Source organism: Onychomys torridus, chromosome 23 (genome assembly GCF_903995425.1).
Source record: "Onychomys torridus chromosome 23, mOncTor1.1, whole genome shotgun sequence".
NCBI lineage: Eukaryota > Metazoa > Chordata > Mammalia > Rodentia > Cricetidae > Onychomys > Onychomys torridus.
This window is the reverse complement of record NC_050465.1, coordinates 13,808,365-13,832,684: the sequence shown is the minus strand read 5'-3', so window position 1 is coordinate 13,832,684 and position 24,320 is coordinate 13,808,365. Positions and strand designations below refer to the sequence as shown.

Here is a 24,320-nt window from a genome sequence, read left to right as displayed (position 1 = left end):
ACAATACCCAACAAAGATACCATCACCCCCTAAACAGCAGGAAGCAATTCTAAGAAAACAATGCCCCTTCTCCCTAAGGTTTTATATTTCTCAGGGTTATGGATAATGGTTCTAGGGTTGGGGGTGGAAGAAACAGTTAAACCCAGTACTCTCCTTAAGGAAAGAAAATATGTCTCAAAAAAAAGGTGGGGGGGAGAAGAAATGGAATGGATAGGTATAAGATATTATGGTAGACTATTATATACATTAGTAAACAAATTTAGTAATATAGCAGCCTTAGATAATTTGCACTGTAATTTGCACTGTTATGAATTCTTATATGTTGATACCAATATAAACTTTTTATAATCCTATTTAAGATCATTTGTATATTGATACAAATACAGAACTATGTTTGTTATAATGTACACATATTTTTACTCTTATTTGAAATATTTGTATATTGATACAAATGTAAATTTATATCTGTCATACTGTTTGTATGTTCTACTTCTGTTTAAGATATTCTGGATACTGATATATATTGACGATTATTATCATATTGCATATTGCACTATACATTCCTACCTCTGTTAAAGATATTTTGTGTATTGTCACAATTTAAAGTCATTGTCCTTTTTACTGTACATTTGCTTACAGACTGTTTGCCTTATTTATAGGAAGCCTTAGTCCTTAGGTTGTTTAGGTAGATAAGACTTATAGATTTATTGTCACCTGTGCTTGTCATCTCTATAATTATGTTAGTTAGGTTATCCAGATTTATAAATACATAGGTCAGATAGACAGGTAATCTTCAAACACTTCATGGACCTAAAGAACATGGCTTTTAAATAACTTAGAATTCTGTTGATGTGAGACACAATTGCTCCTGGCAGCACCAATTTGATCCCGAGAGAATGTTGGGCTTCTAAGACATTTCCATTTGGAAGTTTGTCTTCTTGGCACAAAATGGCCTACTGGGCAAAGAACTGCCCTTGCCTCAACTGCTGACAGTACAAATGCTGTCCTTTCTGGACAAGCGGGACACAAGGAAAGCAACCACTATACTTTGCCAAGACAGGGTAAGGTGGTCTTTCAGAATTCCTGCTTCTGAAAATGGTCTATCAGATACTCTAGGCCTGTAGCCAATTTGAATGCACCAACGATGCTGAGAAACATTAGGTGACTGTCCAGGCTGCCAGCTGTCTCTGTCTATTCATGAAAGACTCCCGAAAGTTGCTTGCATCCTTCTCCCATTTCTCAGGTATTATTATATTCCTTCTCAGGTCTTTGATGAGGTTGAAGACTAGCAGTTATAGTTACAACTTAGTATATATACATATATAATATCTTAGATAGAATATATTAAGTATTAGACTCAGGTTCTTTAGGATAGGAAACCTTTTGGAATGTTCTTTGTATCATGCCACCTACCCACACTCTAGACTTCCCTGGATTTTAGTATTTGTTTTTTGCTTGATATTGTTTGCATTGATTGTAATTCCAACTTCTCTAGGTCATTATCCCTCATTACTTCTGGACAATATTTGATAACCATTTCTTTGTATATATTCTTGTATTAGGTTAGAACCTTCTTATTTAGACAAAAGTGGAAGATGTAGTGGGTAGCCAGTCCAGCCTTGGCCTGGAAGTTCCAACCCCCATTGAGGTTTCAGTAAGAGTCATGCCCACAAGGTGGGGCTGAGAGAGGATGCTGAAGGCCCAGGTTCAAGAGGAGAGGCCTCTCTTGGTTCCAGGACCCTGGACGCTGGAGGTAAACCAAGCAGAGTTCTCCAGAGAACACCGCCAGACTGTGCCATACCTTTCCCAGACCCTGCAACCTATCCCTTCATTTGTAAGTTACCCCACAAAATAAACCTCCCTTTTAACTATGTGGAGTGGCCTTAATAATTTCACCAATAGCTTAGCTTATTTCTAACCAGCTTTTCTTAACTTAAATCATCCTGTCTGCCTTTTGCCTCTGGGCTTTTACCTTTCTCTATTCTATGTCTCTTTCTTTCCTTCTTCCTGTGGCTGGCTGTGTTGCTGGACGGCTGGTTCCTGGCATCCTCTTCTCTTACTCCTCTTTTCTCTAACTTCTCTCTCTCTCTTCTCATTCCTCTATTTATTTTCTCTTCTTGGAATCCCTGCCTATCCCTCTCCTGCCTAGCTATTGGATGTTCAGCTCTTTATTAGACCAATCAGGTGTTTAAGGCAGGCAAAGTAACACAGCTTCACAGGGTTAAACAAATGCAACCCATCTGTGCATCATTAAGCAAATATTCCACAGCATAAACGAATGTGACATGTTGTATTTATTATAACAAGAACAGACCACAAATATACAACAAAACCCACTTTCCGAGTTTTATTGATAGAGAGTCAGAGAAAGGGAAAAAGTGGGAGTGCAAAGGCCATGAAAGAAACATGAGGGAGAAAGAGTGTGGGACAGGCAGGTCCACTTTTAAGGGTAGCTCAGTGCATGCTTGTGTATAGGGGCTTATGTAACCATACCACACATGGATATAGATTACAGAAAAAGGCCCTGCAGGGACTAAGCATTTTGCCTGAATGCTGACGGCACATATGTGGCCTTGGGACCCCAGGTGTGGCTGGAGGATGCCAGAAATGATAACATTGTCCATCTTAAAATATTACACAACATGAGACAGTGCATTTAGCCAATTGAGAAAAATAGGACAAGAGCTGGGGGTACATACAGGGATGACAAAAACATTTTTCCCATTTCCAATTTCAGTCTGTAGAACTTTATATTGTGATCCATAAGTGCAGAGCCCCTACCTCACAGGAGAGCAGACTTTGCCAGGTGGGTCCCAAAGGTCTTCCCCTTCAGATTATGAAGAATCAGCCACTTCTCCCTGAGAAATAGCCACAGATAGTGATTCAGGTCAAGCTTGTCCCAACCTGCCTGATGCCGCAAATGCCTCTACTGAGGAGAATGTTTAGGAGGACAAAACCACCAACCCATGACAATATTGTGCCTTGAGTCTGGGCCATGGAAAGATTCAAGGGGGAGTGGTCATGCTCCTTCCAGCAGGCCTACTTTAGGAGAGATTAGGAGGAAGACACTGTGGTTGGACAGCTTATCCCTATCTGAGCATCCTGAACTAAATCCCCTGGGGGAAATAATGCATCACCAGGAGACTGTGCTTCTGCACAATTCTTAAGATCAAACAGTCCTGTATGCTTTCTGGGTCTACTGCTCCATTTAACCAAGGACTTGTTCAGAGTGTCCTCAGTAACATTCCCTGGCTTCCCTCTGAGTAGTTAAACATGGTAAAATTTTTTACATCAACCTAGGGCTTTACCTGTTATTTAAAACTGGGTTTATAGCATTATGTCAGGACCAGGAACAGTGTAATTTCTACACCATGGAATTTCTACAACCCCAGACATGCTTCTAGGTACCAATTACAACATTACCCTACCAACAAATTAGTATGGTTGTCTTAAGGGCATGGAAGCAGTTGCCCACTAAAAGGAAAAAGGCTTGTCAGTGATTGACATTCACCAGGGCCTGGAACACTTGCACACAGATTTTATGGCCCAGCTCTAACAAGATGCAGGGCTCCTTCTAAATGACCCTGAAGTCGAAAAGGTGCTTATAAAACAATTGGCTTTTGAAAATGCTAACAACACTTGTAAAAAGGCCCTCAGGAGTTTCTATAAATGCTTGAATGTGCAAAAGATGATTAGATTGTATGCCAACATAGGCCCTAACCACCTTCAAGGTCAGTGTCTCTCTCAACTACCCTTAAGGAGGTTGTATGCCCTGGGGGAACAAGTGGTACATGTGCATGTGAAGAAACAGGACATTTTGCCAATAAGAGCTACCATGGGGATTTCAAATCAAAAAAGAAGCAGGGCCTTGTTGATATGGATTCACAACACGCCTCTGAGGTTGGGCATGGTCACACATGCCCGGCAGGACCTAGTCACTTCTGCCTAGTCATTTCCGGGTCAAAATGTCTCAAGTGACCAGGACTCCGTGGCTTTGTGTGGTTGTGTAAATTGTGCTGCACACCATGTGATCTACATGCATTCATGAAATAGTCACATGGGCCTGTGTGCGCAGGTGCGGCCCAGCCTTTATAAGCCAGCGCCATGATTCCCTGTTCCAGCTTTACTCACGTGTTTTTCCACAGGCCTGTGCACCTCTGTCTCCTTACCTTATCTTAATAAAAACTCTTGTTAGTGGATTCTGTCGTGTTTCATGACTTCTCCTTGAAGGGTAAGAGCACTGCAAAAAAAAAAAAAAAAACCACTTGTATCTCCTGGATGGTCTGCACAGCCCTATGCCTGAGCTGTCAGAGAGGAATCCACTGGGATAATGAATGCTGTTCACAAACAAGTATTAATGGATAACCTCTGGGAAAATTGGGGAAACAGCCTCTGTGGCCTGACCTGGCCCAAACAAACAGTAGGGGGTATCACCCAATGGAGTCGCACGAATCAACAGGGCAGACAGGTGAACCTCAGCCACCAAAGTACACCATCCATTCATCAGCTCTATCAGGCAACAACATCAGTCAGTGGAAGATCGAATCTCAGTTCCACCAATCAATTTATAGCAACCCCTAATATGGGAGCCCAAGCCATCCCTACTGGAGTATATGGGCCCTGTTGCTAGGCATAGTAGGATTTGAGGTGGAGGTGGGGTACACTAACTGCTGTCACTGCTTTGGTGGAGAAACAGTCACAGGCTGGGTACATAGAATGGCCCGTGTCTGTCTCTCTCAACCTCTGGATCAGGATGTAGCTCTCAGCTACTGCTCCAGTGCCACATGTATCACTGTGCTCCCCACCAGGATAATAATGGACTAAATCTCTGAAATATAAGCAAGCCCTCTAGGAAAGGGTCAAAAGCCATCTTCACTCCAATATCTACATAAAACTAGAGAGAACACTGTGTTCTCTCAAAAGCTAGAAATTCGCAAGAAATGTTTCAAAACTCTTTGTAATAATCAAAAACTAGTAGATGACATTAATTGGCCCAGACAACCACTTAACCTTACTACCCAAGAACTTTCTTCTCTTTTACCAAATTTTAGAAGAAGACACCAACCCCTTTTCTCCACATCATCTTACTTCCCAGGCCAGGACGGCTCTAATTGCAGTGTGAGTGGCTACGGCCAATAGTCCAGTCAGAGGTGGGACTTGCCTTGCCTCTTTCATTAGCAATCTTAAAATGGCCCATGACCCTTACTGAGATAATCTGCAACAGCAAGACATTTGGGGACATTCCTCCTCCATGGTACTTCACTCTTACTAAGATTGTGTGTCAAAATTAGCCTCGAGGAAGCACAAATGCATTATAGAAATGCTAGGTGAAATATCACTGGCTTACCCTGGCCAGTTTGATTCTCATCTTCTAACATGCTGTACTTTGCATCCACTAATGGGCTTATTTTTCCCAAAGTCACACAATCTTGCTTCAGCTAACACTATCTACACAGATGGTTCTAGCAACCTCATAGTTGCTTACCGCTCTTCCCCAGGTTCTAAAATAAAATGCATATCCCATACCTCAGGTTAGGGAGCAGAACTCTTTGCTGTTTTTAATCAATATCTACAGTGACAGCCCCTATGTAGTGAGAGCAATGCAAGCCTTGGAAACAGCCTATATTTGTTGGACCCAGGATCAACTGTGATACCATCTTTTCCACAGGACTCAGGAACTCTTGAATCACCACCAGAGTTCTCATTACATTGGTCATATTAATTTACCCTCAGTTCTCCCTGACCACTGGCTGACAGTAATACATAAGACAATACCTTGGCTTTGAGGTCTCTATTCTATTTCCCTCCCACTGTGCAGTCCACCTTAATACAAGCTCACCATAGCCATGCTTGCTCTGTATCATCAGAATGCCTCTTCTTTCATGCAAGGAACTTCCCTTCTCCTGAGAACAGCCTAGGCAAATAGTTAAGCAATGTGCCTACTGCTGGTGTGTCCACAGAGCCTCAAGACAGACAGTGCTCATGCTTCAACTCTTGTGCATTTCAAAACTTTCATGCCCAACATAAAACAGTTCACAACATAGAAATTCCTTACAACCCACAGGGACAGAATAGTGGACAAATAGTCCATGGATGTCAATAATTAGAAAAGCTAAAAAATGGAAAGAATTCCCTACTCCTACCAGTTCTTTAAATGAGGCCTTCTTTACACTAAATTTCTTAAACCATACAGAGGATGATGTCACTGCTTCAGAACAACATTGGCTGTGAAGGGACAAGAGGCAAACCTATAAAGAAAAGTGGTCTGGCTCATTCCCCATGCAATTGTTGGAGTTGGGGTATGTTTTCTGTGTTTTTCCTGAAGGTTTGGAACAGCCACTTAGGGTACCTTCAAAGCCCATAAATATTCATGGATCCAATGAAGAGATTGAGAGTGGAGTCCACAAGGGAGCCCAAAGGGTGGCCACTGAGGCTCTCAGAGCAGTCTCAGAGGAGGAGGCTTCCAGCAAGAATTACAAGAAAGATATTGTCACCAACAAATGGTGAAAGAGGAAGAGTAAGCCTGGGATTGGGAAATATCTAATAGCTGTGTCTGGTAATTATAATCCACTTTCCTTGTTTTCTACTGCTGTGACAAAAACACCATGACAAAGGCAACTTACAGAAGAAAAAGTTGATTGGGGAGGGTACTTAACAGTTTCTGCAGATGGGTCCATGAACATCATGGTGGAGAGCATGGCAGCAGTCAGGCAGGTGGGGCAATGGAGCCATAGCTGAGGGCTTACACACTTATCTGCAGGGAGGAGGCAGAGGTAGGGGTGCAGAAAGCTAATTAGAAATGGCATGGGCTTCGGACACTTCAAATCCCACTTCCAGGGACATGTCCTCCTATAAGGCCATACCTCCCAATCCTTCCTAATGAGTTCTACCAACTGAACTCAAGTGTATGAGCCTATGGGAGCCATTCTTATTCAAACCACCACCACAACAACTACTCACAGAAAGAAGCAAAGGGTAAAGGAAAAAAAACAGGTCATGGAAGTATCGTAGGTTGTAGCTTGCTAATAGAATCTTTACCATGCACACATGAGGCTCTAGGCCCAGTCCCAGTTCAAGCATCACACAGGTACTGTCAACAGGTATATGCAATTTTAATATGAGAAAGAGGCTGGAAAGCAGAGGAAGCCATGCTCAGTCTCAAGATAAGCCTCGGGTGTTGCTGACTGACACGTACAATTCCCTGGTTTGGGGATTAGAAGACCACTCACTACACACCAAGCTATTCAAAGAGTCACACAACTTTTGTAGGCTTTGGAAGATGAAATCATGGGAAATTAAATTAAGAAAAGCAACAATATTGTATTGTGGATGTCAACTCTGGTCGCAAGAGTTTTTCGTGCATTATTTTATGTAAACCTACAATCCAGGAGGTATGGTGGAAGCTCCGCACACAACTTTGTAAGGTCTACACAAAAGTAGGCAAACTCTGGTAGCATCTTCCATATAATGCGTGTCGAGGCTTTTACAGAGTCCCGTTTGTGGAAAGTGACTTAAGAGAAAGGCAGGTTGGAAGACACTCAGCACTACTTCAGAGTAAAGTCCTGAAAGATGACAGTTTTGTTATAGTATTTTAAAGTATTTGAAAACTTCAACATGAAAAAAAAGTGGGAAAACAAGATAGATCAGATGAAAATAAATCGACAGATGTAGAGGTTGCTCCTAATCTAATGTGTGAACAGATTGTACAACATTTTATACGACACCATAGAAAACTCATAGGCAGTGAACCGTATCATAGGAAGCAAAGTTCGGGAGCTGGATGAGAACTACCGGAAAACAAGATCATTTCCACCGACCTAGTTATCACATCGTCAGCACTTTCCTCTGCACACTTCCATCTGGAGGGAAGGATTAGCTCACCTTCAGTCAGGTCCCCACCCTGACCCCTACCCCAACTCCACCCTAATCTCCCGGCCAGGCACAGTGGATGGTCTCTAAACTACATCTCCCATAAAGCTGTGCGAGGACGGTGGCCCTCCACCGGAAGTCGCGAAGGTTACCTCCAGCACTAGGAACTGTGAGAGCTGACTTTGCCAGTGGAGTCTTGCATCGCGGTTGCGGTTTCTCTGGTCACCCTTGGGTTAGTAGCCCCAGCAGCGTCAGTCTGTCCCGAGACCTTCCAGGGCGGGCTGTCCCTGGGCGTCCCCCGCGGGCTGGTGGCGCAGCCTGGCGCGGGCTTAGAGGGCGCAGGCGCGGGACGCCGACCTGTTCTGCCTGCGGGCCCGTTGCTGCTAAAATCTCCAGCCAAGTTTTCTAAGGGGTAAAGCAGACGACTTCGGATGTGTCACTCCTTGAAAGAAGGAACCGTACAATAGAAGGAAAAAAAATAAAATAACTCTTCAAGGCATTTGGTTGCATGCAGAGACCGTGCTTGAGGGGGTTGCTCTTAATGGTTAAATTGGTCTTGACAGCCCAGCGAGTGGAATTTATTAAAGGATGGTTGGTGGCTTATTTGACAGGTCCACTCTGAGGCTTTTTTATAGCCTGCTAGAGCCATGCCGGGCAGGTCTAGGGCCCCGGGTTACTTATGAGTAAAAATGGATGTTGGTTTGGTTAAGATCTGGTTCCTTTAAAACTCAAGTCTCTTCTGATGGCCCTCTCCGAATAGCCTTGGAAAGCAGGGGCAAGGCTTTATCCCTCCACAGGACCTGTCAATATGAAATGATTTACAGGTAGTGCAGCTGCCTTCCCTAGAAGGAGTCCTGTGCAGTATTTCTAAATGACTTGGGTGTTGAAAACGCTAAAGGACAGGGGGCTTATTTTTTCATGTCTTAGTCCAGAGAATGTTTTGTGCATACATATTGCATTGATGGTAGTGTATGACCCATGCTTGGATGACCAATGTTGCAGTCACCCGAGGTGATCTATGAGGACAGTGAGGGAGTGACCGTGAACTCTGAAATCACGACCTCTGAACAGAGAACAGTGAAGCTGTCAACATGAACTTCCTTTGAGGTTCTCAAAGCTGTGTAACAGGAGTTTGTGGATCCGATTTAAGAGGAAGGGAGTTTGGAAGACACTTAGCAGTGCTTCAAAACAAAGTCCTGGGTTATTACTGCCGTGGCTACAATAATTTTCAAGTATTTTAGAACTGCAGTATGAAAAAGTGGGAAAATAAGTAAAATAAATCAGCTAAGTTACATCTGAGTTCATTTGCGAACAGATTTTAAGCAGGTTTTTTGGGTTCCCGTGAACAGTTTTAAACTATTTATAAATAATGGAAGACACAAGAAAGAAAGCAGAGGCCAGATCAAAAAGTTAATCTTTGACCTATCATTTTCCTCAACTCTGTGCAGACTACACTGCAGACTTAACTATTGCTAAACAAATTGCTCTTTCGAAATCCAAGAGACAAGGCTCTGGGTTGAACTTGCAGTAGTACTAAGAAATAAAGAAGGAATATTTTGTAGTTAACAGATAGTTGAAACATGAATGATTTTCAAGCTAATTTTTTAACATCACTCAGGACTACAAATTAAGAACCATGGCTTTGCTTTGTTCACAACAAAACAGAAGACCAAGGCAGACAAGGTTAATCATTTTAAAACTTGCTTCAAGGACCAACAGCGTGTCTCCAACCACAGACACAAAAATGCATGGTCATCTCATTTGTGACAAGGATAACCGTGCAGCGCAATGAGACAAAGGTAAATTCAAGAACAGCGCTGAGTCATGAATCATCCAGGAATGAAAATCAGTCCTGATCTAGTCTACCCCACATCATGAACAAAACTCGGTAACCGTATGGACTGCAAAATTAATTATGTAAGGTTAACCAGTAAATTGTTTTCATGTGAAGTTTTAAAAGCTCTTGAATGACGGTAGAGCCATAATTTCCTTGCCAGATGACATCTATGACATGGGAGAGGATGTACTCATCATCTGCTGAAACATCTGCCTCTAACGTTGTTGTCCGCTTTAACCCTTTTTCCTCTGGGCCCCTGCCCTGTTCTTCTGTACCACATACAGAAAGATATCCACAGCAGATGCCCACTCCTTTTTGTGTTCTTACTGCTCTCCTACCATCCCAAGCCCCTCATCTCTATTACCAGAGCTCTTTTGTTATTCTGTGAACTTACTCTTGGGTGCATATTGAATTATAATTCTCAACTGATAACCATTTCCAAATCTGTATGGCAATAGCGGTTGACTATGAATTATCTTTTGACAGGTGTATTGGTTTGGAAACGTACTGTTTTTTCAAGATAAGCACTTAAATAATGTTCATCCAGTCATGCAAAAAGCAACTGCAAATAAGGTTTTTCTTGTTTTGTTTTGTTGCTTTAAGGAAGAAATGTCATCTGTAACAAGAAATCCAAAACAGGAAATAATTTCTGAACTCCACTGTTCGGCTGCAGAAGGGGATGTTGCCAGGTTGGCAGGGATACTCAGTCATTCTCCATCTCTTCTCAACTCAGCCTCCGAAAATGGCTGGACTGCCTTAATGTATGCTGCAAGGAATGGGCACCCTGATATTGTCCAGCTTCTGCTGGAGAAAGGGTAAACATCTTAGGGCTGTACCACCTAAAAGGGTTTGTGCTTTAATTTCTGCTATTGTGTCCTTTCACATTTGTTGGGGAATATTATTTTAAGGTGTGTTACTTTTGTTTTGGTTGCATTTGTTTAACTCTGTGAAGCTGTGTTACTGTGCCTGTTTAAAATACCTGATGGTCTAATAAAGAACTGAATGGCCAATAGAGAGGCAGGAGAAAGGATAGGCAGGGCTAGCAAGTAGAGAGAATATAAAGAAGGAGAAATCTGGGAGAGGAGAGATCTAGGAACTAGAGAAGGAAGAGGACATCAAGGGTCAGCCACCCAGCTACACAACAAGCAATGGAGGAAGAAAAAAAAAAAGGTATACAAAAATAGAGAAAGGTAAAAGCTCAGAAGCAAAAGATAGACGGGCTAATTTAGTTAGGAAAAGCTGACAAGAAATAAGCCAAGCTAAGGCCAGGCATTCATAATTAAGAATAAGCCTCTGTGTGTGATTTATTTGGGAGCTGGATGGTGGGCACCCCAAAGAGTCAAAAGACAAAAAACAACCAACAACACACATTTTTTCTATAGCTGGCTTTATATTGATTGGCTAGTAAATAGCTCATTGCTCAGTTATCATATGAAAGGTAGCCTAATTTCTCACTAAAGCATTTTTCTTTTTTCTTTCTTTTTTTTTTTTTTTTTGGTTAGTGTTAGGAATTGAACACAAGTCTTCATGCATATCAGGCAAGCTGTCTAACTCTGAGCTACATTTGAGAAATAACTTCCTTAGTTGATAAGTTAACCCTTCATACTTTGCCAAAAAGAATGTCTATGGGGAGTTTAATGCCTTTCTTCTAAATAAAAAGTGTGAGTCTTGAGGCCAGCCTGGGCTACCAAGTGAGTTCCAGGAAAGGCGCAAAGCTACACAGAGGAAACCCTATCTCGAAAAACAAAAAACAAAACAAAACAAAACAAAAAAAATTGTGAGTCTCATTATGGCTAATATAGAATTTTGATTTCTTTATGGCATATAGAGACACATTTTCATTTTATTTAAATGTCTACTATCATTGACTTTTCATTTCTTACAATTGTTACATGATTCTTTGAAGCTTCATAGTGAGCTATGAACCAAATGATGAAAAAGGGAAAAAAAAAAGCACATATACACATTCAATAGTGGGGCTATGTATATATTTTAGTAAAATACAAGAGAAAAACTTCGCCTCTCATTTGATTTTCCTTTCCATATTTTTCTTCTGTCTAGATGTGACAGATCACTTGTCAATAAATCAAGGCAAACTGCGCTGGATATCGCTGTGTTTTGGGGTTATAAGCATATAGCTAACATGTTAGCTAATGCAAAAGGTGGGAAGAAGCCTTGGTTCCTAACCAGTGAAGTAGACGAATGTGAAAATTATTTTAGCAGAACACTACTGGACCGGAAAAGTGACAAAAGGGCTAATTCTGACTGGCTGCAGGCTAAGGAGAGCCACCCGGCCACAGTCTATGTCCTTTTCTCAGACTTAAACCCCTTGGTCACTCTGGGTGGTAATAAAGACAGTTCACAGCAGCCAGAAGTCAAGCTCTGCCAGCTGAACTACACGGATGTGAAGGATTACTTGGCTCAGCCTGAGACAGTCACCTTGGTGTTCCTCGGAGTAGAACTTGAGATGCGGCGGAAAGGATCGCACAATTATGCTGGGGGAGTCCCGGAGGAGGACGAGGATGGTTTGGTTGCCTGGTTTGCTCTCGGTATAGAACCTGGTGCCGCCGAAGAGTTTAAGCAAAGACATGAAAACTGTTATTTTCTTCACCCTCCGATGCCAGCCCTTCTGCAGTTGAAAGAAAAAGAAGCTGGTGAGGAAAGGAAAGGCTTCTCTGTCGGTAACCGTCTGGTTTTAAAGCGAGTGTGGAGGGGTGTGTGTGTGTGTGTGTGTGTGTGTGTGTGTGTGTGTGTGTGTGTGTGTGTGTACGCACGCGCACGCGCGCGTGTGTGCGTGCGTGGCATCTGGGTGGCATATGCCACTGAGCAGTAACACGAGATCTCCCTCAAGTTGACACTCCAGGACACTCTTCTCACTAGAGAAGCGGCATTAGTCAGCCAAGATAGTTTCCTTAGAGTGAACCTCCATGTGTGATGGTTTCGTTTAATTCTTCTTAACCTTTGAACCCCTGTAGTACTTTGAACATGATGCCAAAGACCTCAGCTGTTTTGTTTTCTCTTGGTGGGCTTTTTAATATCATATAAAAAAAGGAAAAAAAAAAACTGGAGTTTTATTCTAAATGCCCATTTATTGCTGCTACAGGAATACTGCCTCCCTCTGCCCACCTACATTGTGTGTGTGTGTGTGTGTGTGTGTGTGTGTGTATTTTTATGTGTGTATTTGTGTGTGTGTTATAAAAAACAAGGTTAATGCTAGCTACCTCATAAAGCATGAATTTTAGATAAATAGCTGGAGTGGAGATGAGGAGCCTTGCTCAGAGCGGATTAGTTCCTAGAAGAGAGAAAGCAGATGAGAATAGTGGTAATGAACAATGAACATAGACTTTTCACTCGTTATATTGAAAATTAAGTTGAAAGTAAAAGTAGCTTTTTTGAATGGCTGCCATAATCTAGCTATGTGATCATTTTATTTGTGAGATTATTTCAATAAGTGTTTAAAAACAAAATATAGAAATTAATAATAATGAGACACCATAAAAATAAATCCTAAAGCCATTGTTCAAGCAGCTATTCAGAAAGCAACGTACGTGCTTACTGAAGCTTCAAAGCATTGTACCTACATCTTACTCCAGTTTGCATGGAAATAAAACTTCTTATACTTCTTTTTAAAAGGGGTCGTAGCTCAAGCAAGATCTGTTCTTGCATGGCACAGTCGATATAAGTTCTGCCCAACCTGTGGCAGCGCAACCAAAATCGAAGAAGGTGGCTATAAAAGAGTCTGTTTAAGAGAAAACTGCCCTAGTCTCCATGGCGTCCACAATACATCTTATCCAAGAGTCGGTAAGGCTTTTCTTTTTTTAAAGTGTGAGTGTGAGTGTGTGTGTGTGTGTGTGTGTGTGTGTGTGTGTGTGTATACGTGTACGTACGTGCATATAGGTATGAACATGTGTGTGCAGGTACCCTATAGACCAGAAGGGAGTGTCATCCTATTGAGCTGAAGTCATAATTCACTGAGAACTGCCCAGTGTGGGTGGCGGGCTATGGACTCTGGTTCTAAGAACAGGAAACACTCTTAACTGTTGAGCTGTCTGCAACCCCATGCCTTTTTATGTTTATTTTTTTTGGGGGGGGGGGGGGGGGGGAGGGTGTTTGTTTTTTGATAATGAAATCTCAGCTACCTGGAATCTTAGGTCAGAAGATAGTCTAGAAAGAAAGTTTTCAAGGAACTGAAATGTTTACATTTTTTTAAATGTATGTCATGGTTATTCACTTAAAGACTGCATTGTTCACAATGAGTCATGTCTTTCCTTTAGTTTAATCAGTACATAAATTTGCTGTGTTGGGATGCTTCATTTCAAAGCTAGTCAGTGCGACTCCTCTTGATGCAGGAATAATAAAGTCTCCAGTGCTCTGTTCCTGTTGGAGCCAGTACCCAGTCTTGTGGTTATAACTCTCCTCCTAGTTGCTGCTGTGCTTCTGCTCTAGCTGGAGAAATCCCATAATCTGGCCCTTAAAATTGCAAGGGAAGTAGATTGACTTGGCAATCCCCAATGGAGTCTCAGGGAGGAAGTGGCGACTTAATGGCTGTCTGTTTCTTTGCTAAGGAACTTAGTTCCTGGCTCTCCTCAGGATCTAGTGAGGAAGGTGTTTTAAGTTACTGACTGCCAGAAAGATTAACTGTTACCTAAGTGTTATTATTTTAGTGATTCAAAGCTAAGGAGCCATGCTCACTTTTAAAAGCATTTTATTGAGGATTGGTATGAAATGGCAAAAGCAATTTACTGGTTTTTTTTTTTTTTTTAGTAAAATTTGAATTTTTCAATGTGCCTAGTGTACCCTAAGTACAGAGTAAATGTTGCTCAGATTGGAAGTACGAATGGCAAAACCCATCTTCCTTTCACTTACTAAAAGTATTCTATGCAATTTCTCAGATATTTGTCAAGTACAGAGCAGAAAGGAGGTGTCATATAATTAGGAATTGTCTTCTTGTAAGATATACCTGAATATTATTATTGCATGAGTCTAATTATATTTCCTGTTACTTGTGTGTCTGGTTTTTTTGTTGTTGTTTTTGGTTTTTGTTTTTGTTTTTTTTCAACAGACCCAGTAGTAATCATGCAGGTTATCCATCCAGATGGAACCAAATGTCTTTTAGGCAGGCAAAAGCGATTTCCCCCAGGCATGTTTACTTGTCTCGCTGGATTTATTGAACCTGGTAAGCCTTTTCTGAATAATTTTTAGAATTTTGAATCAGATCACATATGAGATATAGTCTCCAATAAATGTGATGCTATAAAACGGACACATTTAAATGTTTTACTACATTGTCTTTAGTGTGTGAATGTATGTATGCATATATGTGGGTGTGCACTGTTAAAGACAGACTGCAACTCCATCAATTTTCTCTTTCTTCACCACATGTGGCCCAGATTTGAGTCATCCAGATTGGTGGCAAATGCCTTTGCCCGCTGAACCATCTGGCCAACCCCAAAATGTTTTAAATAATATTTTAATCACAAAGGTTAAGCATTGTATCTTTTCAAAATTTTACAAGTAAGGTTTTTTTTTTTTTTTTTTTTTTGTATACGCTTTGTCATACATTGCTTTTTGACCAGCAATCCAGGGGGGGCTTATACCTCTCTTCAGTGCTAGATGTAAGTGCCACCCTTTCTAAGGGTTGTATCATTGTCCTTAGCCCCCATACCTGCATGTACAATCCTAGGCATCCTGTCTGACTTCTCCCTGCAATGATCAACACCACCTTATAATACATATATAATATATAGATTATCGACTTTAGTAGCACATCAGTTCTGTGAGATAAAATGATCTCTTCCATCCATTTTTACACATCAAACAGTCAGAGTCAGTGCCTCACGTGTAATAGGATTTTATTAGGTATCCCAGAGTAAGTAAATGAATATCTGGATTAGTAAAGTTTAATCTCAATATAGTGTTAGTTTGCACTGCTGGGTAATTATAATAGTAAGCATGTATCACCTGGCACTCAGCTGGAAGCTTGCCCATATTAAAACTTGTGATCCTTTTACAGCCTTATAAAGTGGGCACTTTTACAAGGCTTTCACAGGTGAGGGCAGTACGGCACAAGGACTGCATAACTTGTCCCAAATTACAGTGATAGAGAAGGGATTCAAACCAGGCTTCTGAGTCCTTGCTCCTAATCACCATGTTGCGCTGAGAAGGGAATGTGGACACAAAGTACCACCTCTAACAAAAAAGTTATTTGCCATAGATACCTTCTGTGAAAGGGAAAATCAGTTTTCTCCAGTGGAGTGTCACTGAGACTATCAACCACAATCCAGGACAAGTCCCATTCCCAGGAATAATTGGCCAACACAAAATTGACTCCCTGTTTTTGTTTTGTTTGGGTATTTCTTTTCTCCTCCTGCTCCTCCTCCTGCTCCTCCTCCTCCTGCTCCTCCTCCTCCTCCTGCTCCTCCTCCTGCTCCTCCTCCTCCTGCTCCTCCTCCTGCTCCTCCTCCTCCTCCTGCTCCTCCTCCTGCTCCTCCTCCTCCTCCTGCTCCTCCTCCTCTTCCTCCTCCTCTTTCTCCTGCTCCTCCTTCTCCTGCTCCTTCTCCTCCTGCTCCTCCTCCTCCTCTTCCTCCTCCTTCTGCTCCTCCTCCTCCTGCTCCTCTTCCTCCTCCTCCTGCTGCTCCTCCTCCTTCTGCTCCTCCTCCTTCTGCTCCTCCTCCTCCTGCTCCTCTTCCTCCTGCTCCTCCTCCTCCTGCTCCTCCTCCTCCTCTTCCTCCTCCTCCTGCTCCTCCTCCTCCTCCTGCTCCCCCTCTTTCTTCTCCCCCAACCTTGTTCGTTTATTTTTTGTTATTGCTTTGTTTTTTGCTTTTTCAAGAGAGGGAGGACATGAAATTAGGTGAGTAAATAGATGATGAGGATCTGGGAAGAATGGAGAAGAAGAAAGAATATCATCAAATCATAATATATGAAAATTGAATGATTTTTTTTAAAGTGTAAGCCATTTTTAAACTACTAAGTATAGTAGCTGGGCGGTGGTGGCACATGCCTTTAATCCCAGCATTGGGAGGCAGAGACAGGCGGATCTTTGTGAGTTTGAGGCCAGCCTGGTCTACAGAGTGAGTTCCAGGACAGGCTCCAAAGCTACACAGAGAAACCCTGTCTCAAAAAAACAAAACAAAAAAAAAAAAACAAAAAAACAACAACAAAAAAACCCAACCAAACAAAAAAACCCTACTAAGTAGTATTTCACACATTAATTTTCTAGTGTATATTCATCTGTTCTGTGGATATTTAATTTATTTTGGGATTTTGACTATTGAAAACATTACTTATGTAATATTTTTGTCCCCCTCTTTATGTACATTTGCAAGAGCTATTTCAGGTGTGTATATAGAGAGTAGAATTATCACTGCATATATTAGCATATTAAACTTTACGAAATATTGCCAAGTGCCTCTAAGTATTCCCTGATAACTCACACCCCCACCAACAATATATGAATGTTACATTAGTCCATATCCTTACCACCTTGGATTTTACACAATTTGGAATCTTCACACTTTGAAAGAATGTTTGCTCTATAGCCCATTTAAGCTCCCAATGTATCCTCTTGCCTTGGCTTACCACATCCTGGGGTTATAGGCGAGTGCCGCCAGGCCCAGCATGGGATTTCAGATTACAGGTGTCCTTCAGAGAGGTAAGAAGCGGTGTGTCATTACTGTATGTGTTTCTGTTGCTCTGCTGATGGAACATCATTGTCAAATGCATATTACACGTCCGGTATTCCTTTTCATTGTAGATGGTTGTGTTCTTTGTCTGTTTTGTTTCCGTTTCTTAGCCTTTGTTAAAATTGATTTTAGGCATTTATTGTTATTATGGTCTGGCAAATCTCTTCAACTAGTCTATGGCTTATTTTAACTGTGTATTTTGTGTAGTAAGTACAAGAACTTATGTAGAGAGAATGCATCAATTTATTTGAAATAAAAGCTGTATTTAAGCTGGGCAGCGGTGGTGTACGCCTTTAATCCCAGCACTCGGGAGGCAGAGGCAGGCGGATCTCTGTGAGTTCAAGGCCAGCCTGGTCTACAGAATGAGATCCAAGACAGGCACCAAAACTATACAGAAAAACCTGTCTCGAAAAAGCAAAAAAAAAAAAAAAAAAAGCTATATTTAAAAATATGTTTCATTAAACACTGTTATAAATTGTAAAAGTTCTAAACATCCCAATTAATTTTACTTACTATCTTTTTATTATTTGAAGTTCCAACAAACCCAGAATGTTTATTCACAAGTAAAACAATGTTTAGGAAGAATTCACTGTGGTTTGAATTTCAAGGTTTGATGGAAGCTGGGTGCCACAGTAGATGCTTATCTACAACCCCAACTCTTGGGAAGTGGAGGCACTAGAGTCTGTGGATGAAGGACAACCTCAGCTACATAGCAGGTTCAAAGCCAGCATGAGCTTCATAAGACCCCATCTCAGAATAAAATAAAAGATGATTTTCAATGGAGGGCAAAACCAACCATTTATAAAACTCATGAAATAATAATGGCTTATGAATAGTGATATATGAGGTAATAACATTTTTAATAATGTTCAATCAGGAGTATGTGATAGATAGTTGCAGATTTTGTAATTTTTTTTTCACAAAACTGGCAAACTGGGGCTCTTAAGAAACAGAAGTTGATTGTTGGCATTTGGCTAATCTCTTTGTGGCCACAGACTTCCAAATGTAAGGCTTTTGTCACTTCCAGTCTAGAATTGGCACTCATTGAATGGGGGATCTCTCCAGAGCAGTTTCCAAGTGTCTGCCCTGTTTGCAGCTCCCAGTGTCCAAGTCATGTTGAGCTGCCGCTGTTCTTTTGCCTCTTCTGATTAGGGGAGACAATAGAAGATGCCGTGCGGAGAGAAGTGGAAGAGGAAAGCGGAGTCAAAGTGGGCCATGTTCAGTATGTCTCTTGTCAGCCATGGCCAATGCCCTCCTCCTTAATGATTGGTTGTTTAGCTGTGGCAGTGTCTACAGAAATTAAAGTTGACAAGAATGAAATAGAGGATGCCCGATGGTTCACCAGAGAACAGGTAAAGTTCAATCTCATTTCCTTATTATATTGATCGTTCCCTGATAGTATTGGTTTGGGCATGCAGCAAGAATGCATATTCCAGCAAGTTGAATGAGTGGCTGCAGCCCTCTCATTATGAATGGATTATAATGTAATTGATAATTCCATATAGATATTGTATGCTGCTGATGTGTCCTGATTGACTCATTCTGAGAGATTCTCCTAGAATGACGATTCTGTGCCATTTTCAAAATTCACATTTTATACTGGCTGACAAATCTCTGTTAGTGAACTCAAAGTTTTTATATTAATTCAGACATAACAAATATTAATCTCAGATATTTACATTAAAGCAAATAGCTCTCAAAAATCAGTAAAAATCCTTGAAGTTTTTGAAGTTCTTAGATATTTTGAAAAATGATGCCGAAGTGTATGGATAGCCATGAGTCTGAGTACAACATATAATGAGTCCCAAGCCAGCCTGGACTGTATAGTGAGACTCCATCTTTAAAAATGCATCTATTAAAGAAAAGAAGTAGAAAGAAAGGAAGAAAGAAATATACTGAAGGACAAGAAAGACATAGATGTTATTAAATGTACAAATATGTTATACTATATATTCATGAGAACTTTTTCAAATTACATCCCTAAGTAAAAGAGATACATTAATGGACTGGTTTGGGATTTCTTTTTTCTTTTTATTGTTGTTTTGTTTTGTTTTACAAAGTCCAGATTTTGTATAGGAAAAAAAAAAAGGACACAATGTAGTATTTTGTAGGAATTGTGGAAAAGGAATCTATACCAAAAAGTTAACTTCACCTTGATGTTAAATGCAGAAGTTGAATTTTGCTTTTATTCATGGCCTTGTTTTGATATGCCTTCCTGGAACATTTAAAAACGGAAGCACTGATTCACCAAAGCAATTGGGATGTGACATTAGCTGCCTCACTAATGTGTTGTCTTCTGGTTGTGTTTTAGGTTATGGATGTCCTTACCAAAGGGAAGCAGCAAGCATTCTTTGTACCACCAAGCCGCGCCATAGCACATCAGTTAATCAAACACTGGGTTAGAATGAACCCCAATCTCTAATGAAAACTACTAGCATCTGTTGGAGTATAATTTAATTATAATGCTACTTATTTTTCAAGTAAGATTAGATATATTTATTGATCTTTAAATCTTATAACATAAAATTTGGGGACCTTGAAAATATTTTAAGTATTCTTTCCATTATTAACTACAAAATTCATAGTTTTATAAATTAGAATGATGGCTTAGATTTTCTTAAACTTAGAGTCAGCCTGTGAACATTTTTGTTGTGCTTCACAATTTTATCTCATGAGACTAACTATATTTCTACCAAGACAGATCATGTTGGAATGAAGTGTGCTCCAGAAATGGGATGAAGGCAAACCCATCCCTTGTAAAGACTAACTAACTTCATTATTGGAGAAATACGTCAACATAAGGTTAATGAACGTTGAGCTTCAGCCTATATTTGGTCTTCTCTCTACCGTTCTCCTGCCCCTTGTACTAGTGGTGGTACTGTAGAGTAACACTTTGAGTTTAATCTGACCAGTGTGAAGAATGATTTTCTTTTACCAACTTACCCATCACTGATCTCAGACTACAACAGTCGGGTAGAGAACTAAAGAACACATGCACACGATTGTCTCTGGGACCTCACTGTTAAATCCTAAGCCAAAGCTAACTGCTGCATCTATCTGTTTTACTTATACCTAAAGCTGTTATTAAGTGAAGATTCTCCAATATTATAACATGAATCTTAAAAAATCTTATTAAATAAAAAAAATAAAATAAAACAATAAATAAAAAAATAAAACCAAAGCCAGATATTAGGGTGAAAAGCTAAAAGATCAGAAAAGTAGAAGCCAGCCATGTTCTTACCCGCTTGGAGATCCTCTGCCAAAGAGACCTACTGCCTGTATACCCACGCCTATGTGCCTTTCTGTTCTGCCATCTCATTTCCTCTCTGCCCAGCTATGTCACTTCCTGTTCCACCCCTGCTCTGTCACTTCCTGTCTGTCTGTACAAACCTCCAGACCTTTATGGTTAACTAGTGTTGGAATTTAAGGTGTGTGCCACCACACCTGGCTCTGTTCCCAGTGTGGCCTTGAACTCACAGAGATCCAGATGGATCTCTGCCTCCTAAGTGATAGGATTAAAGGTGTGTGCTATCATTGCCTGACCTCTATGTTTAGGCCGGCTTTTTCCTCTGATCCTCAGATAAACTTTATTGGGGGACACAGATAAAATATCACCACACAATTTTCCACTGGATGTTAGTAACATTTTATGAAGGTCAGAAACTAAATCTCAAGTATATTTACATATTAAATAAAGCATTGGCTTATTTAATTTTGTGATGAGGGGTGTATTATATATTTCTTTTGGCAAAGAATATATAATAATTACCATCAATCTTCATTACACTGAAATATGATATCCTGGCTTTGACCTAATTTCATCACATCCTAAGCACCCTTAATTAGTAAACTTTAGAACTGAATTGCTAAGACCCTAGAGAAAGTAATTGCAGGATTTCCCAGTTTTACCATATAGACACATCTATTTTACTTGGCTCTTCTGCAGTTGTTTTAACTATATAAATGTATGTATTTTGCCTCTTTGCTGGTCTGTTCGAACTTGAGACTTTAGGCACAATAAATGATGAACATAATAATCGTAGCAGTTTGTAGTATGCAACTAAGAACTAGATTTTCCCTAGAAGACGAAACAGGAGCCATTACCAAAAGCATCTGTGAAATGGGGGCTAGAAAAATGGCTCAGGCATCAAGGTGTTTGCTCTGCAAGCATGCAGACTTCCTTCAGATCCTCTGCACCCATTTAAGAAACTGCGTTCAGAGACATAATTATCGAGTCCCCAGTTTAAAGAGGCAGAGATAGGAGTGTCCTGGGGGTTTGTCCAGTCAGTCTAACGCATCAGTAAACTCACTGAGAGACCCTGTCTCAAAACACAAGGCGGAAGGCTGGATATGGCTCAGTGATGAAGAGCACTTTCCATTCTTGGAAAGGACCATAGTTTGGTTCCCATGATCCTCCTCAGGCAGCTCACAACCACCTACAGCTACAGCTCCACAGAATTAACTTAGCTATCAAGTGCTGTTAATTCAAATTTTAGGTATAGTACTTAAAATTTTTTTAACCTAAACATAACTGTCTCAGAGAATTGATTTCACTCATGAGTACTATTCCTGAGTTAATGAAAGCATTGTAGAATCAGAACCTTAGATCAAAGCCTATACAGGGCATTGACATACATGGTAAGTTGGAGCTATATAACTATATTAATATACTTTGATTATAATGAAATATGATCAATTGAAGCTCATTTTTGTTTCAAATGTGCTTTTTAGTACCTGTGGACTCCAATATCCTTAATGTTAAAAAGCAAAGTAAAATACAAATGTCAAAATGTATAGATTTTAGTTTCAGTTTCCTTCCGTACTTGTGGAAAATCAGTTAATAAATGGTTGTTTTTAATAGCCATTCCTAAGTTGTGACCTTGGAGAGATGAGGATAGATGTAAATAGTAATGATTGCTATCTTAACCAGTTCTAGAGGGGTGAATGTCACACAGGTATTCCAATGGAAATCAGTGTAATAATGAATTAAAATATACCCTGTTTGTGTATTATGTGTTTCTAATGTTTTGATGAATTTCTTTGACACAACTAGAAATTTTATTCTGTATCATGTACATGGAAGATTGTTTTTTCCTTTCCTTTTCTTTCTTTTTCTTTTTCTTTTTCTTTTTTTTTTTTTGAGCTGCAATTTTGTTATATCTCAAGTCTTTACATACAGAGATCTTCAACTATAGAGTTTTTGGATTACAGGTGTTTCTAACTTTACCTGATGAAAGCATTAAAATTTTGATTTGGTGCAGGGTTGTTGCCCAGTGGTAATATACTTGTGTAATTCTTCCAAGGCACTCTGAACACAAGCATTTTTTTTAAAAAGTCTCTTTGAATCTTAAATTTTGTAGTTTATGGTAAAATGTACCAACACATGGGCTTGCATGTACTTATGTCATTAATTACTAAGATCTTCAGATTTGAAGCACAGTTGATCTTAATTGTCTACTGTGGTCAATATTTGCATTTTTAAATTTTTGCTTATATATAGTTTGTGATGAATCGAAGCTCATAGCCTGACCCAGCAAAGCAAGCCTATAATTCCTGACAATCAGGCCTGAGGCTGGAGGATTGCAAATTCAAGACCCACCTGCACCACAGAGTGAATTTGAAAGCATGCTGGACACCTTAGTGAAACCCTGTCTCAAAATAAGGAATAAGAAAAGTGGTGAGGCTATTGCTCAATGGTAGGGCGCTCGCAGACCCTGTACTTCAATTCACTGTAACAGACACACAGAGAGCAGTCAACGCTTGCATTGTCGTGAAAATTAGCCAGCCTGCTAAAGATACAGCTAGTGAAGAGAAGACAGAATGAAAAAGGCGAGCCCAGGAGATGGAAAAGTATAAGCTTTGATGCTACAAGGACATGTGAGAGATGGGCTGCGGTGAGGAGGCAGAGGTTCTATGCAATGCCGGTAAATGCCTGTATTTTCCAAAAGTTGTTGAGTAGGCAAGAACTGCAGGAAGTAATTGTGAAAATAAATACCAAAAGCAACTTTCCTTCTTCTATACCATTCTTGGTATTCTTCTTCTCCAAATACTAAAGTAGAAATCAAAACAGCTCCTAAAGTAAACATGGATTTATTTGGTTTTGTTTTAAAATCTTGATGGTTTCATGCATGTGTGTACATACTGGATTTTGGCTGTTTTCTATCCCCATTCCTCTCCTTCACCACCCCCATCTTTGCAACAAATCCTCCTTCTCTTTGCATATTCAGTGTGTGTGTGACTGTGGGAGCCAGTTTTCAGGTTCCTAGTGGCGTTACCCAGCAGGTCTGCATCCAGAGGATGATTGGATCACGGGCCTGAGTGCAGGTGTCTGAGATGGTCTGCACTTGGCTGTGCTGGGGTGAGGGTGGGGGGTTGCTCCACCCCTTGTTGTCTCTATAAATACCCCGGGGCAGAGACAGTCATGGCCCATTGGAACAAGTTTATATCCTGTAATTTTTGTCTATGTATCTCCACAATCTAAATCCTTGTATCTAATATTTCCTGCTGCTTGCACTTAAGAAAACTCTGGGGAACTCTGGGGTTGGTGGGTAGCTGCCCCCATGAGGCAATTAGACTTGCTCATATGATCTTGAGTAGGGGGTTATTTACTAGAGCATGGGCGCCATATCAGTGAGGACGCCACAGAAGAAAACTACATTCCCTTCCCTCTACCCACCAACCCCCGCCCCCAGCTGGCATTAACCGCCTGGAGGGACTCCAGGTGAGGCCTCCTGGCCCACTCCCAACTATGCTGAAGTGTTGACTCAATTTTGTACAGACTTTTGTCACACATAACAGATTTTCAAGTCATTCTTTGCTGTCATTTAAGTACTAATGGTCAAAGACGACGTGGGAAAATGTGCGATCAGCAACCTGAATGTGTGTTTGGAAAGCATTGACTTTCAGCCGTAGAACACACATCTAGACATGTC

The 24,320-nt window shown here is 40.6% G+C and overlaps 1 protein-coding gene across 5 annotated transcripts; it reads left to right on the top strand.

Moving 5' to 3' along the window:
• The first annotated feature begins 8,001 nt into the window (after positions 1–8,001).
• Positions 8,002–23,656, top strand: Nudt12 (nudix hydrolase 12). 5 transcript variants are annotated; one of them, XR_004943601.1, is made up of 9 exons: positions 8,002–8,101; positions 9,488–9,668; positions 10,310–10,521; positions 11,768–12,360; positions 13,340–13,507; positions 14,769–14,882; positions 18,541–18,740; positions 19,700–19,868; positions 22,889–23,656. XR_004943601.1 is itself a non-coding variant. In XM_036173468.1 (8 exons), the coding sequence occupies exons 2-8, from the start codon at positions 9,618–9,620 to the stop codon at positions 19,808–19,810; spliced, it is 1,449 nt and encodes a 482-aa protein (XP_036029361.1). In that variant the 5' UTR covers positions 8,002–8,101; positions 9,488–9,617; the 3' UTR covers positions 19,811–20,546. The 5 variants fall into 5 exon arrangements, 4 of the variants coding, with proteins under 4 accessions (XP_036029361.1, XP_036029363.1, XP_036029362.1 ...); XM_036173468.1 differs by lacking the exon at positions 22,889–23,656 and having other exon boundaries at positions 19,700–20,546; XM_036173470.1 differs by lacking the exons at positions 9,488–9,668; positions 22,889–23,656 and having other exon boundaries at positions 10,314–10,521; positions 19,700–20,546.
• The last annotated feature ends 664 nt before the right edge of the window (positions 23,657–24,320 follow it).

Coding starts and splice junctions, on each gene's coding strand:
- Nudt12 (XM_036173468.1), top strand. CDS start 9,618: ATGGTCATCTCATTTGTGACAAGGATAACCGTGCAGCGCAATGAGACA. Junction 9,669..10,309: donor TGCAGCGCAATGAGACAAAG/GTAAATTCAAGA, acceptor TGTTGCTTTAAG/GAAGAAATGTCATCTGTAAC. Junction 13,508..14,768: donor TACATCTTATCCAAGAGTCG/GTAAGGCTTTTC, acceptor TTTTTTCAACAG/ACCCAGTAGTAATCATGCAG.